Source organism: Monodelphis domestica, chromosome 8, assembly GCF_027887165.1.
Source record: "Monodelphis domestica isolate mMonDom1 chromosome 8, mMonDom1.pri, whole genome shotgun sequence".
NCBI classification, from domain to species: Eukaryota; Metazoa; Chordata; class Mammalia; order Didelphimorphia; family Didelphidae; genus Monodelphis; species Monodelphis domestica.
This window is the reverse complement of record NC_077234.1, coordinates 55,267,866-55,288,124: the sequence shown is the minus strand read 5'-3', so window position 1 is coordinate 55,288,124 and position 20,259 is coordinate 55,267,866. Positions and strand designations below refer to the sequence as shown.

Here is a 20,259-nt window from a genome sequence, read left to right as displayed (position 1 = left end):
ACATCATTTCATTCAGATTCAATTCATCTAATCAGCATTCCCATTAAGAATCATTTGTTCAGGAGGTAGTGGATAGAGAGTCAAGCCTGGATATGGGGAGACCTGGGTTAAAAATGGCCTTAGACACGTTCTAGCTGTGTGATCCTGGGCAAGTCACTTGTCCCCCATTGCCTAGTCCTTACCACTCTTCTGCCTTGGAACCAATACACAGCACTGATTCTAAGACAAAAAGTAAGGGCTTAAAAAAATTATTTGTTCATTAAGAAATACTTTTTATGTCTCTGATGACTTCTAAGATGTAGATCATACTAATGATGACATTACATTAATACAAATTTTCTTAGACATAGCATTTAAATAATACTACCGAGGAAATATATAACATTAAACTATTTTTTTTAATTTATTCAATGTTATTTAGTACAGAAAGCATGAGATTTAGACTCAGAAGATTAAGGTTCAAATTCCTAACTTATATTTAAGTAATAAGTCACTGCTGTGATATTAGTGAAACTCTTAACACCTCTAAGCCTTGGTTTCTTCAACTGTAAAAATGAGGGGGCTGAACTAGATAGCCTATAAGATTTAGCCCTTCTAGCTTTATGATTTTTTTCATCCTTTGATCATTCAAGAGCTATGCATCAAATGGCAGCTATTGGCAAGACACTTAAGTAGATACTCTGGAGTTCACAGGGAAGTGTAAGACATGGGCACTGCCTTTCTGAAACTTACAGTTGGGTAAGGGGATACACAAACACATAGACACAAAAAAGGTAGCATGTGAAAGCATAAGAAAAGTAAATAGGAATATCACAGGATCATTTCAGGCAGGACTTACCAGGGAAATCTTCATGGGAGAGAAAGCATTTCACTTTGGCTTTTAAGGAGTGGACAAAAGTGAACAGATAAAATTACTAAGCCTATACCCTAAACAAATCAAAGAAAGAGGAAAAGGGCCCATGAATATGAAACTATTTCTAGAAGCTCTTTCTGTAGTGTCAAAGAACTGGAAAATAAAATTGGAGAATAGTTGAACACATTATGTTGTATGAAAATAATGGAATACTCGAGCTATTAGAAATAATGAAGGGTATGGTTTCAGAGAAAACCAGGAAGACTTGTCTGAACTGATGCTAAATAAAATAAGCAGAAACAGGAGAATGTATGATAACAATAACATTGTAAAGACAAATAACTTTGAAATATATGAAAATTCTAATCGAAACAATGACTATCCTCAATTTAAGAGGACTCACAATGAAAAAAGCTACTCTTCTCCTAATAGAGAGGTAATTGATTCAGGGTGCAGTCTGAGATGTATTTTTATTGGACCTGGCCATCGTGGGGGGCTTTGTTTTTCTTTCTTTTGCAATGGGAAAGAGAAAGGTGAGTTTTAATTAATTGAAAATTCATATTAAGTTTTTTAAAAAGAAATTAATACATAGAACTGGGAGGAGGAGAGAAGGCCATTGTAAATGGAAAGGCTGGCCAGTAATGGAAGTGGAAAATAGTAGGCATGTTTTTTTGGAATGGTGAGTAGCCTGCCTAGGCTTTAGTCTAGGACACAGAAGTCTGTCCTGATCAGTTTATTGGAAGATAACAAATTTTTATTCCTTCAAAATATGTACCAAATTTACATTATAATAAAAAAGAAAAGTGCTAGGTTAAGAATTAAGTAGCCTGGTTTCTAATTTACTTATACCTTTAACTAGGATGTGACTTTAGGTGATAGTAACTCTCTTGGGCTCAGTTTCCTCATGTGTAAAAAATGGAGGTGTGCTGGTAGGTATCTAGATAGAGTTGGTGCTGTTAAATAGTTAACAACCAGCTCTCCAGAAAAAAAAGTATGTATGATAGTCTTTTTAAAGTTTAATTTGAATTATTAATACTTTCTTAAGCCTTGACAAGCAACAAAACAATACTCAAGCCTTGCTTTGTAGTATTTGCTGATTTCTCAGGTGTAAATGCTCACACTGAATAGTTGATGATTTTTGTGATCATCAGCAGGCACCAGCACAAGCCTGTTTCCACATCTAAAATTCTAGAATTCTGTGTTGAATTAAAATAAACTGAATAGTCTCTATAGGAGAGGTGTCCATAGAGATATGCTTCACAGGAACTGAACTCAGTACTCAAAATCAAAATAGACAGTTTAAAAAGACAATAAAAACATTGTTTTCCTGAATATATTTGCATATACAGCTATGATATTGAGCCCTGTCTCTGAACATGATGCCCATGAATTCAGCATGTGTAAGGAAGCACAGGGAGCCAGGTGGCACAGTGAATAGAAAGCCTGACCTGGAATCAGAAAGACTCCTCTTTGTGAGTTAAAATCTGGTCACAGACACTAGCAGTTATGACCCTGGGCAAGTCACTTAATCTAATTTGCCTCAGTTTCCTCATCTATAAAATGAGTTGGAAAAGGAAGTAGCAAACCACTCCAGTATCTCGGCCAAGAAAACCCCAAATGGAATCAGGAATGGTTGGGTACAACTGAAATGACTGAACAACAAGGCAGCATGACTTAGTATGTAGAATTCTAGACTTGAAGTCAGGAAGACAGACACAGGTTCAAATATCCTCTCTGACACTTAGTAGTTATAATTCTCAAAGCAGATGGTTTTATATCTCTGAGCCTCAGACGAGGTTTTTCTACAAAATTGCAGTATCAAATAAGAAAATATATGTAAAGCACTTTGCAAACATTAAGGTGCAATATAAATAGCTATTATTATCATCGTAGATGTGTTGGAATTATGCTAAAAGAGATTAGGCAAAACTATCTCTAAAAGTAAAAAGAGCCATCAAAATGTAGAGTAATATGTTCCTCCAATTCCCCTTGCTTTTAGGGTCAACTGTGATGTAGTAAATAGATCCAGGAGCCAATCAGAAAGGTCTGGATTCAAAAACTACCTCTGGCTGTGTAATTAAGGGGAAGACACTGGATCTCTTAGTGCCTCTGGAAACTCTGAGACACCACACAAACTGGAACAATTACTGATTCTTGACAGTGGATGGTATCATTTCATCCACACTGATGGGATAGCTGGGTAGGGCAGTGGATAGATCTGAAGTCAGGAAGACTTGAGTTTAAATCCAAGTTGAGCCAATTCCTAGCTGTATGACCATAAGCAAGTCATTTAGTTTCTGTCTGCCTCAGTTTCCTCATCTGTAAAAAGGGGATAATAATAGCATTTACCTTCCAGGGTTGTTGTGAGATCAAATGAGATAATAATTGTAAGTCACTTAGCACAATACCTGGCTTACTAGTTCTTATGTTGATGAGGAAATCTCAAACTCTGAAAGCCTCTTAGCTTTCCATCCCCTTTAAAAAAACACACATTTTTAAACTTCATGACAAAGAGAACAAGAACCAGGTAGACCTACTTACCATCACTTTTTTAGCTTTAAACCTACATTTATTTAGGCAGAATGTGCTTTAATATTTCATCTAAATTCTGGGAAAAGCTCTCATATCTTGCAATTATACTTATATAAGTTCCTGGGCCCAAATAAAAGAAAACAAACATGTATAGAAGATGAAATCTCTATGTGACAGTTTAGAAAGATGACAAATGGAGTGACACACCTAAAAAAATAGTGATTTGCAAAATGAGGGAGTTGGACTCCAAGGCTTTAGAGGCTCTTTCCAGGGCCATTGTACCAACTGCAGATAAAAAGAAACTGGCAAACTCATGGACTGATAAAACATTAGAGCTAGAAGGAACCTTAAAGATCAGAAAGTCCAAACCATATCTCTCTGTGTCTCTGTCTCTGTCTCTGTCTCTGTCTCTCTTTCTGTCTCTCTCTCAAATAAAAAAAAAATCTAGAAAAGTGAGTGGACTTGTCCACTGTCAATAGCAAAGCCAAGGCTTCTTACCTGGGTATCATCAATGGAATTAAGACTATCAACAGAAAATTTTGACTAGAACAAAAAAGTTCCCATTCTAAAAAATCACTATTGATCTACTATACCAGAGGTAGCAGTTGAATTTAGTACCAGGAGTTACATACGTTATGTCATTGTGAGCCATCTTATTTCTCTACATTGATTATATGTCACTGAAATATAGAAAAGGAGTCCTGTCCCTAGATGAAGGTGGGAGACGGGAGACTTGCTTCTATTTCTAGACTCCTTCATTTCCTTTTTATTTTACTTTTAGCCATTAGGCAGGCTACCCATCAATCTGTACCTCTCATAGGAAATGAGAATGCTTCAGTGACCCTCAACTGAAAGGGACTGAAATATTCACTGAGGTGATTAGCATCTGGATTTGATCACAAATGTATAGGTGTGAGCTCAGAGAATTTCAAAGGTGACCACTGAGGTAGAAAATCAAATTAGTTTTGTGCTTTCTTAAATATTTCATTTTGCCCCCTCCCACTTCACAGAAGAACAGAGGAACTTAAATGCACAGTGGCCAAAAGACGGATTGAATTAATACAATCAAGAAGTGTAATAATGTTCAATTTGGAACCAGAGGACCTGGATTGGATTCTTGGTTCTGCTATTTACTGCCTGTGTGATCTTGGATAAGTCATTTAACATCTCTGTGATGCCTCAAAAGGTGTCAAACTCATGACCCCATGAGATTTGCAATATAATGACATCAGGGTCAATGTACAATATTTTTGACTGAGACCAATTGGACTATTATGAGCTCAGAAGATTGGGTACAAATAGTCCATATGAACATTTTGGATGGAGATATCTCTAAATTTGTGTATCTCCTGTTCTTTTGAGCTACTGAAATTCTGCTGTGCTTATAGATCAAGCACAGCATCATCTTTGATCCTGTGCCAGTGAAAAATAGCTAACATTTATATACTGCTAACTGCTAAGCACTTTCCAATTATCACTTCATTTAAGGAGGTAGTTGCTTTTTTCCTATTTTACAGATGAGGAGACTAAGGCAAATAGAGGTTAAGTGACTTGCCTAAGGTCACATAGCTAGTAAGTATCTCAGGTTTGTTTTTTTTTTATCTCAAGTGTTTCTGAATCTAGGACTGGTTCTATCCATTGTGCAACATGCAACATTCCCCAGGGTAATAGGAACTAGATAAAAAAGAAATGAGGTAGGGACAGGGATTACAAACTATTCTTTTTTCAAAAAATAATTACAGGTAGCTTGGTAACTCAGTCAGGCCTAGAGATAGGAAGACCTGGGTTCAAATGTGGCCTCAGAAACTTTCTAACTATGTGACCCTAGGCAAATCACTTAACTTCTATTGTCTATCTCTCTTCTTATCTCTCTTCTGCCTTGGACCAATACACCATTTTTTATTCTAAGACCTCAGATAAGTGTTTAAAAAAAAAAAGCTAACATTTATATGACACTCTAAGGTTTGCAAAAGACTTTACAAATATTATCTCTTTTGATCCTCACAACAACCGGAGAAGTCGGTGCTATTATTATCTGTATTTAACAGAGAAAGAAGTTGAGGCACAGACACCCAGGTTCACATATCTAGTGTTTGCACAAGTATTTGAAATTAACAAGTCCTGTGCTCTCCATCTAGCTATGGTATCCATGGAAGTCATCTAGAAACCTTTTATTTTTCTAGATGAGGAAACTGAGGCCCAGGAAGATTAAATGATTTGCCCAATAGGAGCAGAGCTGAGAATTGAACCCTAATGCCATTTACTCCAAATCAGCTTTCCTTCCACTGTCCTATGCTGCCTCCCAAATCATCCCTTGGTATGAAATTACATAGTAAAGTACAACAAAACAGGCTCTCTCTCTCTCTCTCTCTCTCTCTCTCTCTCTCTCTCTCTCTCTCTCTCTCTCTCTCTCTCTCTCTCTCTCTCTCTCTCTCTCTCTCTCTCTCTCTCTCTCTCTCTCTCTCTCTCTCTCTTCCCACATCTCATCTCATCCATCCCACACTTTTAACTGTCTAAATCCCACCAGTCTAAAAGTCTGGGGTGGGAAATGAGTATAAAAGAATTAACTGAAGTTCGGGATCGGTGGGGTCCATTACTACCGGTGTTTAGGGAATGTCAGAATGACTGCAAAACAATAACAAGCGTGCCTGCTTGGCAAAGGGTACCACCGGCCAGGAATCCCGCTCCTAAAAACCCCGCACGCTGTGACTGGCACTCTGCCCCCTTAGGAAGTTTGCATCAAGCGAAGAAGTCATCACGGTCTCCCATCTTCGCCAACAAAACAAACATTGAACAGCACGCCGCTCCCGAGATGGTGACAATGGATTCCCAGCTGTCAACGCGATCGCCCTGGCGTGCGGAGCAGGAGATGGCAGCGCCGTGACACCGACCCTTGCCCTGGCCAAGGCCAAGGCGAATACCCGCCCAGATGGGGATGACCAGCGGGTTAATTGTAGGCAGCATCCCCCAGCCTCTCTCCTCCAGAGCTAATGACATTTCCAGGCACACGCCTTCAGGTGCGTGCGAGCCCCCCCCCCCCCCCCCCCCCCCGGGATCCAGCCCCGATCCCTCCCTGCGCCCAGGCAACAAGTTTCCCAGGCAGTGAATGTGCCGATAGCGTCGCGGGGAAGAGGGACACGCCACTCACCGTACAGCATGGCCCCTCCAGTTTCGTGCAAGAAACGGAATCGATGGTTTTTGAATAACCATATTGTGAGGATGGTCAGAATGAGAAGAAAATTAAAGACCAGCAGCTCCACCGCGCCCTGGTGCTGGAACTGAGACTCCTCTTTGGGGGACAGGAATCTGCGGGGGATCCCCATGCCAACTCCTTGCGGGGCTTGTGGGAGCCAGCAGCCAGGATGCAGGCGTCGCTGCCTGCTCCTTCAACAACTTTTGCAAGAGAAGTGTGGGGCTGAAGACGTAGGTCCCTAGTCCGCAACCACATCCACTCAGCCACCGCTCCGAGGCATACAGCCCCAGCCTAGTATTCAGTTGCCTTCGAGTTACAACTTCCTGTTTCTCTCTTAAAGCAGCCTTGTCTCATTTTGTTTTTTTGTTTTTTTTTTAATTGTTAAGCTTCAGAGTAATATTCCTTCACTGAATTTACTATCGTTAAGCCACGTGGTCTAGGGGAAGGGGATTTCAAATATGCATAGGTTTTGCAAGTGAATGTTTTGAGATCCAGTGATGAGTGACAGGGGTTCCCAAGTGGATCAGAGGGAAAGGTCTTCCTCTGACAGAAAAACTTTTAAATGACGTGGAGTCCGTTTCCCTTTTATTTTTTTCCTTTTTAAACATTTGAGTAAGTTGTTAGTGAGAGCTGGCCTTGGAGTAAAAAAAACGGGATTTCAAGTACCACTTGTGACAAATAATGACTGTGAAACTAGACAGCTCACAACTATTGTGGGGGGGCTTGAGGTGAACCCCCTGGGTTCGGGAAGGGCACCCTTTGTAAGAATACAAGACTCCTAAACTTAGCTTAAAAATAAAAATGGGAAATATATTAATTTAGAAGGTAATGTGGAATGGGGCCAGGAGGGCAGCATAGATGGAAAGCTGCCTCCCTGAGAATATCAAGTCTGGGGTCCTCTACTGCAGGGTTTATAGCCCAAAGAGATCAGAGGGGATAAGACTTGTACAAAAATATTCATAGCTGCGCTCTTTGTGGTGGCCAAAAACTGGAAAACGAGGGGATGCCCTTCAATTGGAGAATGGCTGAACAAATTGTGGTATAAATTGGTGATGGAATACTATTGTGCTTAAAGGAATAATAAAGTGGAGGAATTCCATGAGGACTGGAAGGAGCTCCAGGAACTTATGCAGAGTGAGAGGAGCAGAACCAGAAAAACATTGTACACAGAGACGGATACACTGTGTCACAATTGAATGTAACAGACTACTCCATTAGTGTCAATGCAGTGATCCAGGACAATTCTGAGGGACTTATGAGAAAGAAAACTACCCACATTCAGAGAAAGAACTGTGGGAGCAGAAACACAGAAGAAAAACATATGATTGATCACATGGGTCAATGGGGATAAGATTGGGGATGTAGACCCTAAATGATCACCCTAGTGCAAACATCAATGATATGGAAATAGGTCTTGATGGATGATACATGTAAAACCCAATGGAATTGCTAGTCGGCTGGGGGGAGGGAAGAGGAGAGGGAAAGAGTATCATGTAACAAGTAATCATGTAACAATGAAAAAATATTCTAAATTAATTCATTAAATAAAATTTTCAATTCAAAAGAAAGAAAAAAGCCTGGGGTCATTATACCCTTTACAAAAGTGCAGACATGAGCATGCACTCAGGCCCCCAGGGTTGGGAGGGGGCTTGGTCATCTGCCTGAAGACATAGGGGCAACCCTCATAGTTTAGGGGACATGACAGATAGATGTCTTACATACAACCTGATGGTATCAAGGCATAGCCTGGAGGTTTGTCTCTTTGTCCATCACAAATCTAAAGGACAATCCAAGGAGGATAATTCTCTCAGGGTTTTATGGGAGTTATCAGATGTTTGGGGTCAGCAGTCACAAGGATGTATGGGAGCAAAAGGATTTCCCTGTTTACAGTTTGCCCAACACACTTCTATACTTTTGGGGGTACAATGCCCATACCAGGACTTCTGAATGCTTTGGGCAGCCCTCCAGGACTAGAAACTGAGGGGAAAGTGCTGATCTATATTAGTAGATCCTCAACCAGGGAACTTTCTTGTGTCAGGGCTGCCTTACTTAGGGTCCAGAGGGCATGTGAATTCGGACCTCTCAATATTTTGATAATTGTATTTAATTGTAATTGGTTTCCTTTGTAATTTCATATACCTTACTTATGTATTTTAAAACATTGTTCTGAAAAAGAATCCATAATTTTCAAAGGGGTCTATCATTTAGAAAGACAGAGACAGAGACAGAGAAACAGAGACAGGGGGTTAGAATCCCTGCCCCAATGCCAATGAAATCACTGATTCGATCCCTAACCCTTCCATCTTCTTCTTCTTCTTCTTCTTCTTCTTCTTCTTCTTCTTCTTCTTCTTCTTCTTCTTCTTCTTCTTCTTCTTCTTCTTCTTCTTCTTCTTCTTCTTCTTCTTCTTCTTCTTCTTCTTCTTCTTCAGCCCTTACTTTCTTGTTCAGAGTCACATAACTAGGAAATGTCTGAGGCTAGGTTTGAACACAGGACCTCCCATCTCTGGGTCTGGCTCTCCATCCACTGACCACCCAGCTGTGCCCATCACTTCTTTAAAATTACTTATTTTTCCAAATAGGGGAAAAAGCACCTTGTTTCATCAACATTGCCTAAGGTCCAAAAGTCAATGCCCAAATCATGAGATAATAATTTGAATCTTAATAAAGACCTCAGAGGTCATGTAGTCCATCCCCTTCATTTTACAGATGAGGTCACTGACACCCAAAGGGGTTCTGACTTGCCTAAGACAGTCACCCAGGCAGGAAGAAGAGCTGGGAGTTAATTAGAAGTCTAGTTTACTCCCTTCAGATAACCAAATGACTCTAAATCCAGTGAACTTTCCATAGCACAATCCGGCTAATCAGATGATCCTCACACAAAAGAGGTTTTTCCTCCCCATGAAGAAGCCCGTCAAAGGTGTGGATAACTACTGGATCAGCCAGCTGCTGATCCCTTGTCACAGTTTTTTTTGTTGTTATGTTCTGTTTTTAATAGAGAAATGAGCCTTTACATGCTCTATCTGATTCTTATGTGATTACTATCAGCTAGGGCAGCATTTCTCCCCTGAGCAGGAGTGCACATAGTATCTAGGATTTTGTCAGCATAGAGGACAGATGAAATTTTTTCTGACTCATTAGGTAACTCCCAAGGAATCAAGGAAGTTACATAAATATTAAGTGACTTGCCCAAGGACATGCACCTAATATCAGAGATAGAATTTGAACCCACATACTCCTAGCTCCAAGCCCAACAAGCTATGTTCTGTGCCATTGTCTCTGAATGAAAATGAAAATCTCTCGATTCTTCAGCCCCATTCCAATATATTTTACTTTTTCTATGGCCGTACTCCTTGGTTAAGTTGAGCCAAACAAGAAAGTACTTTTTTAATCTATTTCAAGACAAAAAAAAAAAGACATTCAGCACCATTGTCCATATAGGGTGATACTTCAATTCAAAGAGGACTTTTGCCAGAGTAATCAGACCTTAGGGAAGACTGAGACAGATTAAAAGCCATCATCCCTAGCTTGAGCAATAGTACAGTGGCAGCTCTTGTATGAAATGATTTCTCTGGAATAATAGTAAATACTTCTTTCTGAAAGAAAAATATCCATCCTTTCCCTTGTTAGTTTGGTTCTTTCTGAATTACAGATTTGGATGCTAAAAAAGACAAAGTGTTGTTCTGAGCACCGTTTCTTCCTAAGTAAATGTTCTGAGCTCTTTTGTTCTTGTCATTGACCACAGAAAACAACTGGGCCCTTAAAGTTGTCAGCTGAGTTTTTCTATTAGTCCATGGTTATTTCTTTAATTGAAAGGTATAATTGTTGTTGTCGTTGTTGAGTCATGTCCACCATTTTGTGACCCCGTTTGGGGGTCTTCTTGGCAACGATCCTGGAGTGGTTTGCCATTTCCTTCTCCAGCTCATTTTATAGATGAGAAACTTAATGCAAATAGGGTTAAGTGACTTTCCCAGGGTCACATAACCAGAAAGTGTTGACAGGAAGATGAGTGTTCCTGACTCTAGGCTCAACATTCAATCCACTGTACCACCTAGCTGCCCCCAAAGAATAATTACACAAGTGTATATACCATTCTCAAGAAGGATAGTATAGTGTAGGGGACACTACACTATACTATATATGTGTGTGTCTATATTGAGGGCAGCCAGGTGCCTCAGTGGATTGAGCCTGGCCTAGAGACAGGTGATCTTGGTTTCAAATCTGGCCTCAGACATTTCCTAGCTGTGAGACCCTAGTCAAGTCACCTAACCCCTATTGCCTAGCGCTTCATGCTCCAATCCCTTGGAACCAATACACAGTATTGATTCTAAGACAGAAGGCAAAGACCGAAAACACATGCATGTGCATGTATTTTTGTGTGTAAACATTTTAAAAAATTAAAAGCTCTCTAGACAGAGCAAGGCCCCTTGAATTTCTTTTTAAAATATTTTGATAAGCTAATTTCAACATAATTGGCTTCCTTTGTAAGTCTATGTTTTATTTTATGCATTTAAAAACATCATTCTGAGAAGAGGTCCGTAAGCATCCCTAAAGTGCCAAATCATGGCACAATTTTTTTTTTGCACCTTTTTGTAGCTCCTTAAGCACTTAAATTGCAGAGGAGGTAGTGACCTAGATCAGGAGAGGGTATGTCACAGGTTTAACCCTTATGCCTAATAGCCCCATCTCCCAGCATCTGTTAGCAAATGTCAGTGATATAACATTAATTACAGAATCATGTTATTTAGAAACATGATATAAGTGATTCATTTATTGAAAGGAGTTCAGGTGAGTGAGCAAACCTCCTCCTCCCTTCCTTTCTCCTCCTCCCACCCAATTGGCCCATCCACCCAGAAAGTCTGGCTGCCTCTCGATTTCAAACTCTGAAGCTGACTTCCTTACTGACTTTAACTCAGCAGGGTGTGCGCTTGTGGTGGCTGTCCCAGATGTTCCCCTGACACACTCTCCCTTTTTGGCAAGCACATCAGGGATGACTAATAACTAATGAGCAGGCTGTTTGGGAACCTGTCATCTACCGCTCAGGAGGGTTTTGTCTAGCTGCTCCAGCAAGTTCTGCCTTTGGAGTTTTGCAAACTGACGAGTTTAGTCTTGAGTGTTCAGATTTACGAGATAACCCCAGTTTGGAAGCCAGCAAGTGTCTGTGGTTTTGTGACAAAGTCACTGAGCAGTATTCTTCCTCTAGCCATGGGTTATGCTAACTCTGCATAAGAGAATGGCTTCCTTCTATTGTCTCTGTTGTTCAGTCATTTTTTAGTCTTGTCTGATTTTCCATGATCCCATTTGGCGTTTTATGTATTGGAGTGATTTCCCATTTCTTTCTCCAGATCATTTGATAAATGAGAAAACTGAGGCAAATAGGGTTAAGTGACTTACCCAGGGTAACATAGCTGAGACCAAATTTGAAGTCAGGAAGATGAGTCTTCCTGATTTGAAACCCAGTGCTCTAACCACTGTCACCTAGCTGCTTTTAATCTTTCTCAATTGTTCACAGAAGCATCTTCATCTTGGTACTATTTAATGTTGAGATGAAGGCTGTAAAAATGGACTCAAATCCAGGACTTTAATCCCCAGAAGTCCTTGCTCCACTTCCCCAAAATGCTTTGTAATCTCACTGAATTCTCACCTGGGCAGAGAGCAAAATCATTATTTAAAGAGTCTCCGCCCACAGCTCCTGGCTCCTCTGGCAAACAGACGCTTCTCATGATGTGAGTGAAATTTGGGTGGGCCTCATGGCCCATGTAGCACGTGCTTCTCTTGCTTGTATTTTCTTTAACCCTTGACCTTTAATAAACCTCATAAAAATAATACTCCTTGCAGAGAGAAACTAATTTCTACCTGTCTCAGCTTCCCCTAAATTTTAATCTTTACAAGGCTTAAAAGAAAGGAAATTTTTACAGGTCCCGTGGGAGGCAGTAATATAAGTTTTCTTCATGTTGAGGCTTTGGGGATCTATTTTAGGATTAATAAGAATAATTAAATATCATGAATGGAAGAATTGTGGTTCTAAAAGGGATTGCAGAGACCATCTGTCCAGCCCTCTCGTTTACTGAGAAAAATGAGATCCAAGAAGAGTCTTTTCCACAGTCAGCCAGGTGCTCATCTTGAGAGGTAGAACTTAAATTCAGTTCTTCTACTTGTGGAGTCATGTTTTCCTGTATACCATTCTGTCTCGAGGTTTGAAAAGCCCTCTCCCCACAGCAACCCTATTAAGTGGGTAATGCAAGTGTTATTGTTCTTATTTTTTTAAAATAAATGAAAAAACTCAAGGACTATGGGATTGTGACTTGCCCAGGGTAATAAGTGTCTGAGGAGATTTTTGAGCCTTTGAACTTCATCCCCCCAGAAGTCCAAAGGCTCAAAATCTCCATTTGTATAAAAGTAAGATTTGAACCCAGACCTTTGATTTCATGTGCCTTACTCTTTCTGATACAGCTACAAGAGTAAGGTAAAGACCAGGTCTAGATACCGATAACATTTCACTTTGTTAGATTCAGCTTAATCATTTAGTTTGTCAAGAACTTTTTTTTTTCAAAAACTGATTGTTATCTGTTTAAACTGTCCTTGCAAGATTTGTGTCATCTGAAAATTAAATAGGGTTGCCATCTATGGCTTTATCAAGTCACTAATAGAAATATTAAATAGTACAGGAACCTCTGAGGTATCTTTTAGCCCTAAATCTTATGTTAATTGTTATAAAGGATAGAGAAGAGAGGATTAGGAACAGGAAATTTGGTTTTCACTTCCCCATTGTTGTTCAGCCCAACTCTTCCTGACTGCATTTGCAGTTTTCTTGGCAAAGATACTGGAGTGGTCTGTCATTTCTTTCTCCAGTTCTGTACATTTCATAGAAGAGCAAATTGAGGCAAACAGGGTTAAGTGACTTGTCCAGGGTCACAAAGCTAGTAAGTGAGTGAAGCTGGATTTGAACTCAGAAAGATGAGTTCTGCATGGTTAATATAGTATAACTAGCATTTATATAGCACTTTAAAGCTGACAAAACATTTTTCTTATGTTATATCACTCAGTCCTCACAACCACCCTGGGATGTAGGGACCATTATAATCATTCCTATTTAATAGCTGAGGAAAACTGAAGCAGAAGAGATTGTCTAGGGTCACATAGCTAGTAGGTATCTGAAAAAAGGTTTGAACTCAGATCTCTCTCATTAGTATTCTATGCACTGCTCTCTCTCTCTCTCTCTCTCTCTCACTCACTCACATACACACACACACACACACACACACACACACACACACACACAATACACACATTCTTAGGTTAACAGCTCTCCCTAATCAGTACCAATTTAATACCAATTGTGGGAACCACATGATGCAGTGGAAAGAATGGTGGATATTACCAGATCTAGCTTGTAATCCTGACTCTGCTACTATCTTTTTACCCTTAGCCAAGAAATCCCCCCTCTCTGGGCCTCAGTTTTCACATCTGTAAAATAAGACTTGATAACCTCAAAGGTTTTTTCTAGCTATAATTCTATGATTCAATTAGTCTGTGGCTAGAATTAAGAGACACCTGAGGATTTCAAGTATTGCAAGACACAGGACATAAATTTCTCATGGAAAAGCAAAAATAGATTTTCCATTCAAAGATAACCAACTGTAGTTTTTAGACCCCCAAAAAAGGCGAAGGGAGAATCTGGCATCCAATATTTGATAAATGCAGGTATAGTGGAAATGAAAAGGTCAAGACTAACTAAAGGAAAGTGGACTTGATGAATTTAGATTTTTAAAAGATTTTTAAATCTCTAATATTGTTTTACAAGAAAAATAGCCCTTTTGAATTCTATCTAAAATGTAATATTTTGTAGTTTTTAATTTTCAAAAATAAAAGATAACTGATTTTAACAGTGAACAATTTTAAAAGAATAGTTCCACACTTAATAGAGTTGATGTGTGTGTGTGTATATATATATATATATATATATATATATATAGAGAGAGAGAGAGAGAGAGAGAGAGAGAGAGAGAGAGATACATATGTAACCTTAAAGTTTCTGAATATTTTGTATTTATTATCACTTTTGAACTTCATAATACCTCCTGTGATTACAGGACGCATAATCTTTATAAAACTAATGAGGAAACCAAAGCTCAGAGTGACTAAGAGATTTGTCCATGACTCCACTCCTTATATATGTAGGCATATTTGAATCCAGGTATCTCCTGACATGGTTCAGTATTCTTTCCAATACACCATGTTGTCTCATATAACAATATGTTAAAATTAAAATTAATGTATAATAATTTAAAATATTATATTTTAAGAGATTTATTAATGATCATTAGAAATAAAGAAATGAAAAAGGTAACAAAATAAAAAAAAAAACATGCCCATGGCTAATCTCCCTGTTTAAAAACTCTGCTTACCACCACAGTCATAACCCAGGAAGCAAAGAATGTGAGGCCTGGAACCCCACTCAATATATTCCCTTTCTACAGGAAGTACTTAATGACAGGAAGTCAGTGGGCTCCTGGGAAATGTAGTTTTCAGGGTAACAGATTTCTAATTACACAAATAATAATTCAGACATAACTGACACATGCATCAGCTATCAAGATTCCTAGACATTATCATGTATACCAATAAAAAGTTCCTTGGAAGTCATCTAGGATCATTCATTATTACCTATAAAATGATGTAATGGTTCCAGCTTTGGAAGAAATAGTAGGCACATAATAATTGTTTCTTAAATCAGTTTGGACAAGAAAACATGTCCACTGTAGAATATCCTTAGGAACCTCTAACACTGAAAGAAATAAATGAAATGTAGTCTTTGTTCATTTTGGTTGTCTTGTAATGGGTTAGAGCAAGGCAACAACCATGTATTGAGCAGTTTGAGACTGTGGATACAAGGAAAGGCAAAACCATACTCCCAGTCAAGGAGTATGAACAAGGAGCTCATGTTCTAATGCAGGAAGGAACATGTACACAACTATGAATATATAAAGCATAGTTGGAAAGTAATCTCAGAAAAAAGATAGGAGCAGTAGGAGGCTGAGGAACCAGAAAAGACCTCTTATAGGAGGATCAAAACCTCTTGAAGAAACCCAGGGGAGACAAGAGATGGAGGAGAAGGGAGAACATTCTGACCTAGATAGCAACCGTTGAAAAGGAGCAGAATCTTGAGATGGAATATCATGTGCAAAGAAGAACAAGGGGATTTGTATCATGTGGCTCCAAGAAGCTATAGGATGTGCAGCACCCATACTCCAGTAAAGCTGTCTCACCAAATGGGCTAAAGGGTCGAAGGTAATTGACAGGCTTCAAACTCATTGATGAGTTAGGGGAGTGCCTACCCCAAGTACCTGAAGACTTCCTCAGGTAGAATGGGTGAATGAAAACAATTTCTTCCAATGGCCATGGAGTTGGCTGAAGCAGATGGTATGGAGTTCATAGAGCTTGTCCAGAAAACAGAGACCAAGATCAACCAGTGCATCCCAAGCCCTAACTGTTTCTTGTCACTGGATTTAGATGACTCTGGAAGAGAAATTCTGTCTCACTTAAATCCATTTCATGTGAAGCAGCTAGGTGACTCTACCTAGCTGTCTCTGTAGATTGAGAGTCAGGTTTAGAGACAGGAGATGCTGGGTAAAACTGACCTCAGACACTTCCTAGCTGTGTAGCCCTGGGCAAGCCACTTCAGTCCCATTGCTTAGATCTCATTGCTCTGCTACCTTAGAACTAATACATAATATAAATGGAAGGTAAGGATTTAAAAAATCCAATTCATGCACAGGTCAAAATATCACCCTGTGATGTCACTGGTCCTCTTAGAAAATGAAGAATGAACAACAACAACCTTGTTTTAGGTACTGTGCTAAGCACTGATACAAAGAAAGGTCAAAGAAATACCCTGGCAAAGTTATGAAGGGCTCTGAATACTGGAGGATTTCATCCTTGATGTGATGAGGATATGGTGGAGTAACATGGATGAACCTGTGAAAGTCTCTTTGGTGGTTGATTGGAAGCCAAACTGGAGTGGAAAGAGTCTAGAATCAGGCAGATCCACCAGAAGACTACTATAAAAGTCCAGGTGTGAGGAGATGTGGATCTATACTAGAAAGGCAGCAGTGACAGAGCAGAGAAGAGACTATGTTTAAAAGATAATACAAAGGTGAAACTGTCAGGCCATCACAACAAATTAGATATAGAGGATTCAGATGAGCATCAGTGAGGAATCAAGGATGATACCAATATTGTAAGCCTGGGAATGTGGAAGGACAATGCCTTTGATGGCAATAAGAGAAGTTTAAAAGAAGGGAGAGTTTGGAAGAAAAGAGAATAGTTCAATTTAGGACATGTTGAGTTTAACATGTCTACAAGATATCAATCATTTGGAGATATCCAATGGTGAGTTGGATATCTAAGAATGGAATTCAGTAAAGAGGTTAGGACTGGATGGGTAGATTTGAGAATCATTAGATATGATAATTGAATCAATGGGAACTGATGAAATCATAAAGTGAAATAGAATAGAAGAAAAGGTAATGGGTCAAAATTCTGAAAGAAACCCAAGGTTAGCAGGCATGACCTGGATAAAAATTTTCACAAAATGAAACTGAGAAATAAGATACCTATCTGAGATAAGAAAACCAGGAGAAAGTAGAGTTGAAAACCTAGAGAGAAGAAATTATTAAAGAGATGAGAGTGAATAACATTGTCAAAAACTAAAGATGGGTTCAGAAGAATGAGGACTGGGAAAAGGCCAATGGATTTTGTAGTCAATCATAGCTTTGTGGAGAGCAGTTTCATGATAAGAACAGGGTAATGGTAAGGTCAGAAGCCAGATTTTAAGAAGTTAAGAAGAGAGTGAGAAGAGGAAGTAGAGGCATCTATTATGGATGGCCTTCCTAAGGAGTTTAGCCACAAAAGGCAGAAGTAATAAGAGATGATGGTTAGCTAGGATGGATGGATCAAATGAGTTTTTGTTTTTGTTTTTTACTATAAGGGAGACATTGGCATATTTGTAGGTAGTGGACTGGAGATATTGAAGAGAAATAAGAGTGGGGAGGATAGAAGAGGCAGGATGGAATTTGATAGCTTGTGCAGATAGAGGGGCTTGCCTTGGAAAAGAATAGGACTACCCTTTCCTGTGAGAGAGGGGTAAATGAGGAGTCAGTGGCAAGTAGGCAAATGAGTGACGTGAGCTAAGAAGAAGAGAAGAGGAAGCTGTCAATGAACAGTTACATTTTTTTTTCTATGAAATATGAGGCAAAGTTCTCTGCTGAGAAGTTTGGGGAAGAGGAAGTCATGGGAGGTTTGAGGAAGGATGAAAAGATTTGGAAAAAATACTATACTGAGTGGGATAGTGAGTTAATTAGGGACATGTGAAAGGATTGCCTAGCAGCAGAGAGAACCCAGTTAAAGTTATATAACATAAATTTGTAGTGGACACAGTCAGGATAGCTGTATTATTCCCCCTTCATTCAGAAGCAGGGATATATAAGTGAAAGTAGCAAATGTTGGGAGTGACCCAGGACTGAGGCTCAGCAGGGCATAACTGTGCTATGATAAGAGGATAAAAGACTCAAGAGAAAAAGCCATTGTACAGCTAAACTGGTTTATAACTGGTTTACCAGAAGGTCAAGATGGGGTCAGGAGAAGTGTGTTGCTAGTATGGGGGTGATGGCATGGGAAAGAACTATGTGGTAAAGAAATTGGAGGTCATAGTGTGGCCAAAGATCAGGGAGGAAGAGGCCAGCTTGTGAAAGACTTTAAAAGCCAAGCAAACTCTTTTATATTTGATGCTAGAGGTAATAGAGAGTCCTTTGAATTTTTTGAATGGGGGATTGACATGATTAGACATGTAACTTAGAAAATTACTTTGGGATTTGAGTGAAGGATGGACAGGTTAAAGAGAGACCTGAAACAGGGAGACAAAGTCAGAGGCTACTGCAGTAATCCAGGGCTGAAGGGATGAGGGTCTCTACTTTGATGGTAGCTTTGTGAATGGTGAGAATGAAATGTAATCTATGTGCTGTGGATATTGAAATGACAAGATTTGGAAACTGATTGTATTTGTCAGGTGAATGCAAGAAAAGAGTTGAGGATGAGACTGAGGTTGAGTACTACATTGCCTCTTTTGACAAGAAATCTAATGCTCACCTAGATGTCTCTCATCTGGAGGAAGCCTTTCCTGACCCACCCCCATGTCTAGTGCCTCCCCTTTTACCTTTTATTTGTTTTGCACACATTTTGGACACATTTACTTATACACACATAAAAAAGTGGAAGCTTCTTGAGGGCAAGGACTTTTCCTTTTTGCCTTTATAACCTCAGCACCCAGCACAGTTTCTGATACCTAGAAAGCACTTAATAAATGCTTGTTCATTGACTTGTTCAATGTTTCTTCACCCTCACTCTTTTATCTTTTAAATGATCCAGTATGTTATTATGGGGGCTTTTTAATTTTAAAAATTACCTTGGGGGCAAGGAGCAGCTAAGTGGCTCAATAAATTGAGGGCCAGGCCTGGAGTTGGGAGTTCTGGGTTCAAATCTGAAACCAGACACTTCCTGGCTGTGTGACACTGGGCACATTACTTAATTCCAATTGCCTAACCCTTACAATCTTTCTGCCTTGGAACCAATACACAGTATTGATTCTAAGATGAAAAGCAAGGATTTTTAAAAAAATTATCTCAGGTCTTTTGTATGGAATTGCTGGATGAAAACTCTCTCTGACTTCACTATTGCTTCATATGGTTTCAATTCAGTAGTTGCCTTGTTTGCAGATTTATTGGCAACGGAGAAAAGTTGAGTCATACATGCTTAATCCAGCAATTATTAAATAGAATCTGAGGACCCGTAACCAGGTCGAGAAAACCAGATATGGGACAAATGGAGCAGCAAATTGGCTGCAGATAAGCATGGTGACTCCTGTTCAACCACTTTATCCTAAATCTCTCTTGGTTTTATTTTTGAAAGGGGAGAGGAAAAGATTTACTAACAATCACACAATAAACATGTATTAAATGCCTACTCTGTGCAAGTAACTGTACTAAGTGCCAACAGTAGGACAGGGGTTTCTCTTTCCCCTGATTTCTAATTCCTAATATTTACTGGGCTGTTCTAGAGTCACTACTAACCAATGCCTCAATTGTTACATTTTTAATAGATTCATTTATACTTAGATTTGGACACTGGAACAAATCAGGTCTTAATTTATTGTTCTTTTGATTGCCTAGACTTAAGAAATTGGTGGAGAAAATGTTAATAATGTGAATTAAACTTAACATAATGACATGTATACATTTTTTAAATCAGAGCACCAATTCTTAAACATTTACAAATACATATTTGTATATATTTATTCTGACATATTTATTCATTCAGGAAAACTCATTGCACACCTACTATGTGCAAAGTACTCTGCGAGGGCTAGGTATACTTATAAAGAGGAGTAAGATGGTGGTTCCACACCATGGAAGTGTTTATGCAAGATATGCATAAACAAAGGAAATATAAAGTGAAGTGTGAATGTAGATGAGACAGGCAAATACCAATAAAGTCAATGATAAAATAGAAAAGGTCCCACATACACCAAATTACATATGGTAGCACTTTTGTAACAGCAAAGGACTCTAATGTCTCCCTTACAGGGAGGAGAGTAGAGGAGGGCATTTCAGCATTAAAGAATGGTAGC

The 20,259-nt window shown here is 39.2% G+C and overlaps 1 protein-coding gene across 1 annotated transcript in view; it reads right to left on the bottom strand.

Annotated features, from left to right (window-relative positions):
- The window catches only part of SLC9A9 (solute carrier family 9 member A9), a 747,353-nt gene extending 740,450 nt beyond the window's left edge, over positions 1–6,903 (bottom strand). Inside the window, exon 1 of the mRNA XM_007502095.2 lies at positions 6,534–6,903. Within this exon, the coding sequence (XP_007502157.1) occupies positions 6,534–6,708 (175 nt within the window). The 5' untranslated portion in view covers positions 6,709–6,903. The remainder of the gene's footprint in view (positions 1–6,533) is intronic.
- Between the last annotated feature and the right edge of the window lie 13,356 nt (positions 6,904–20,259).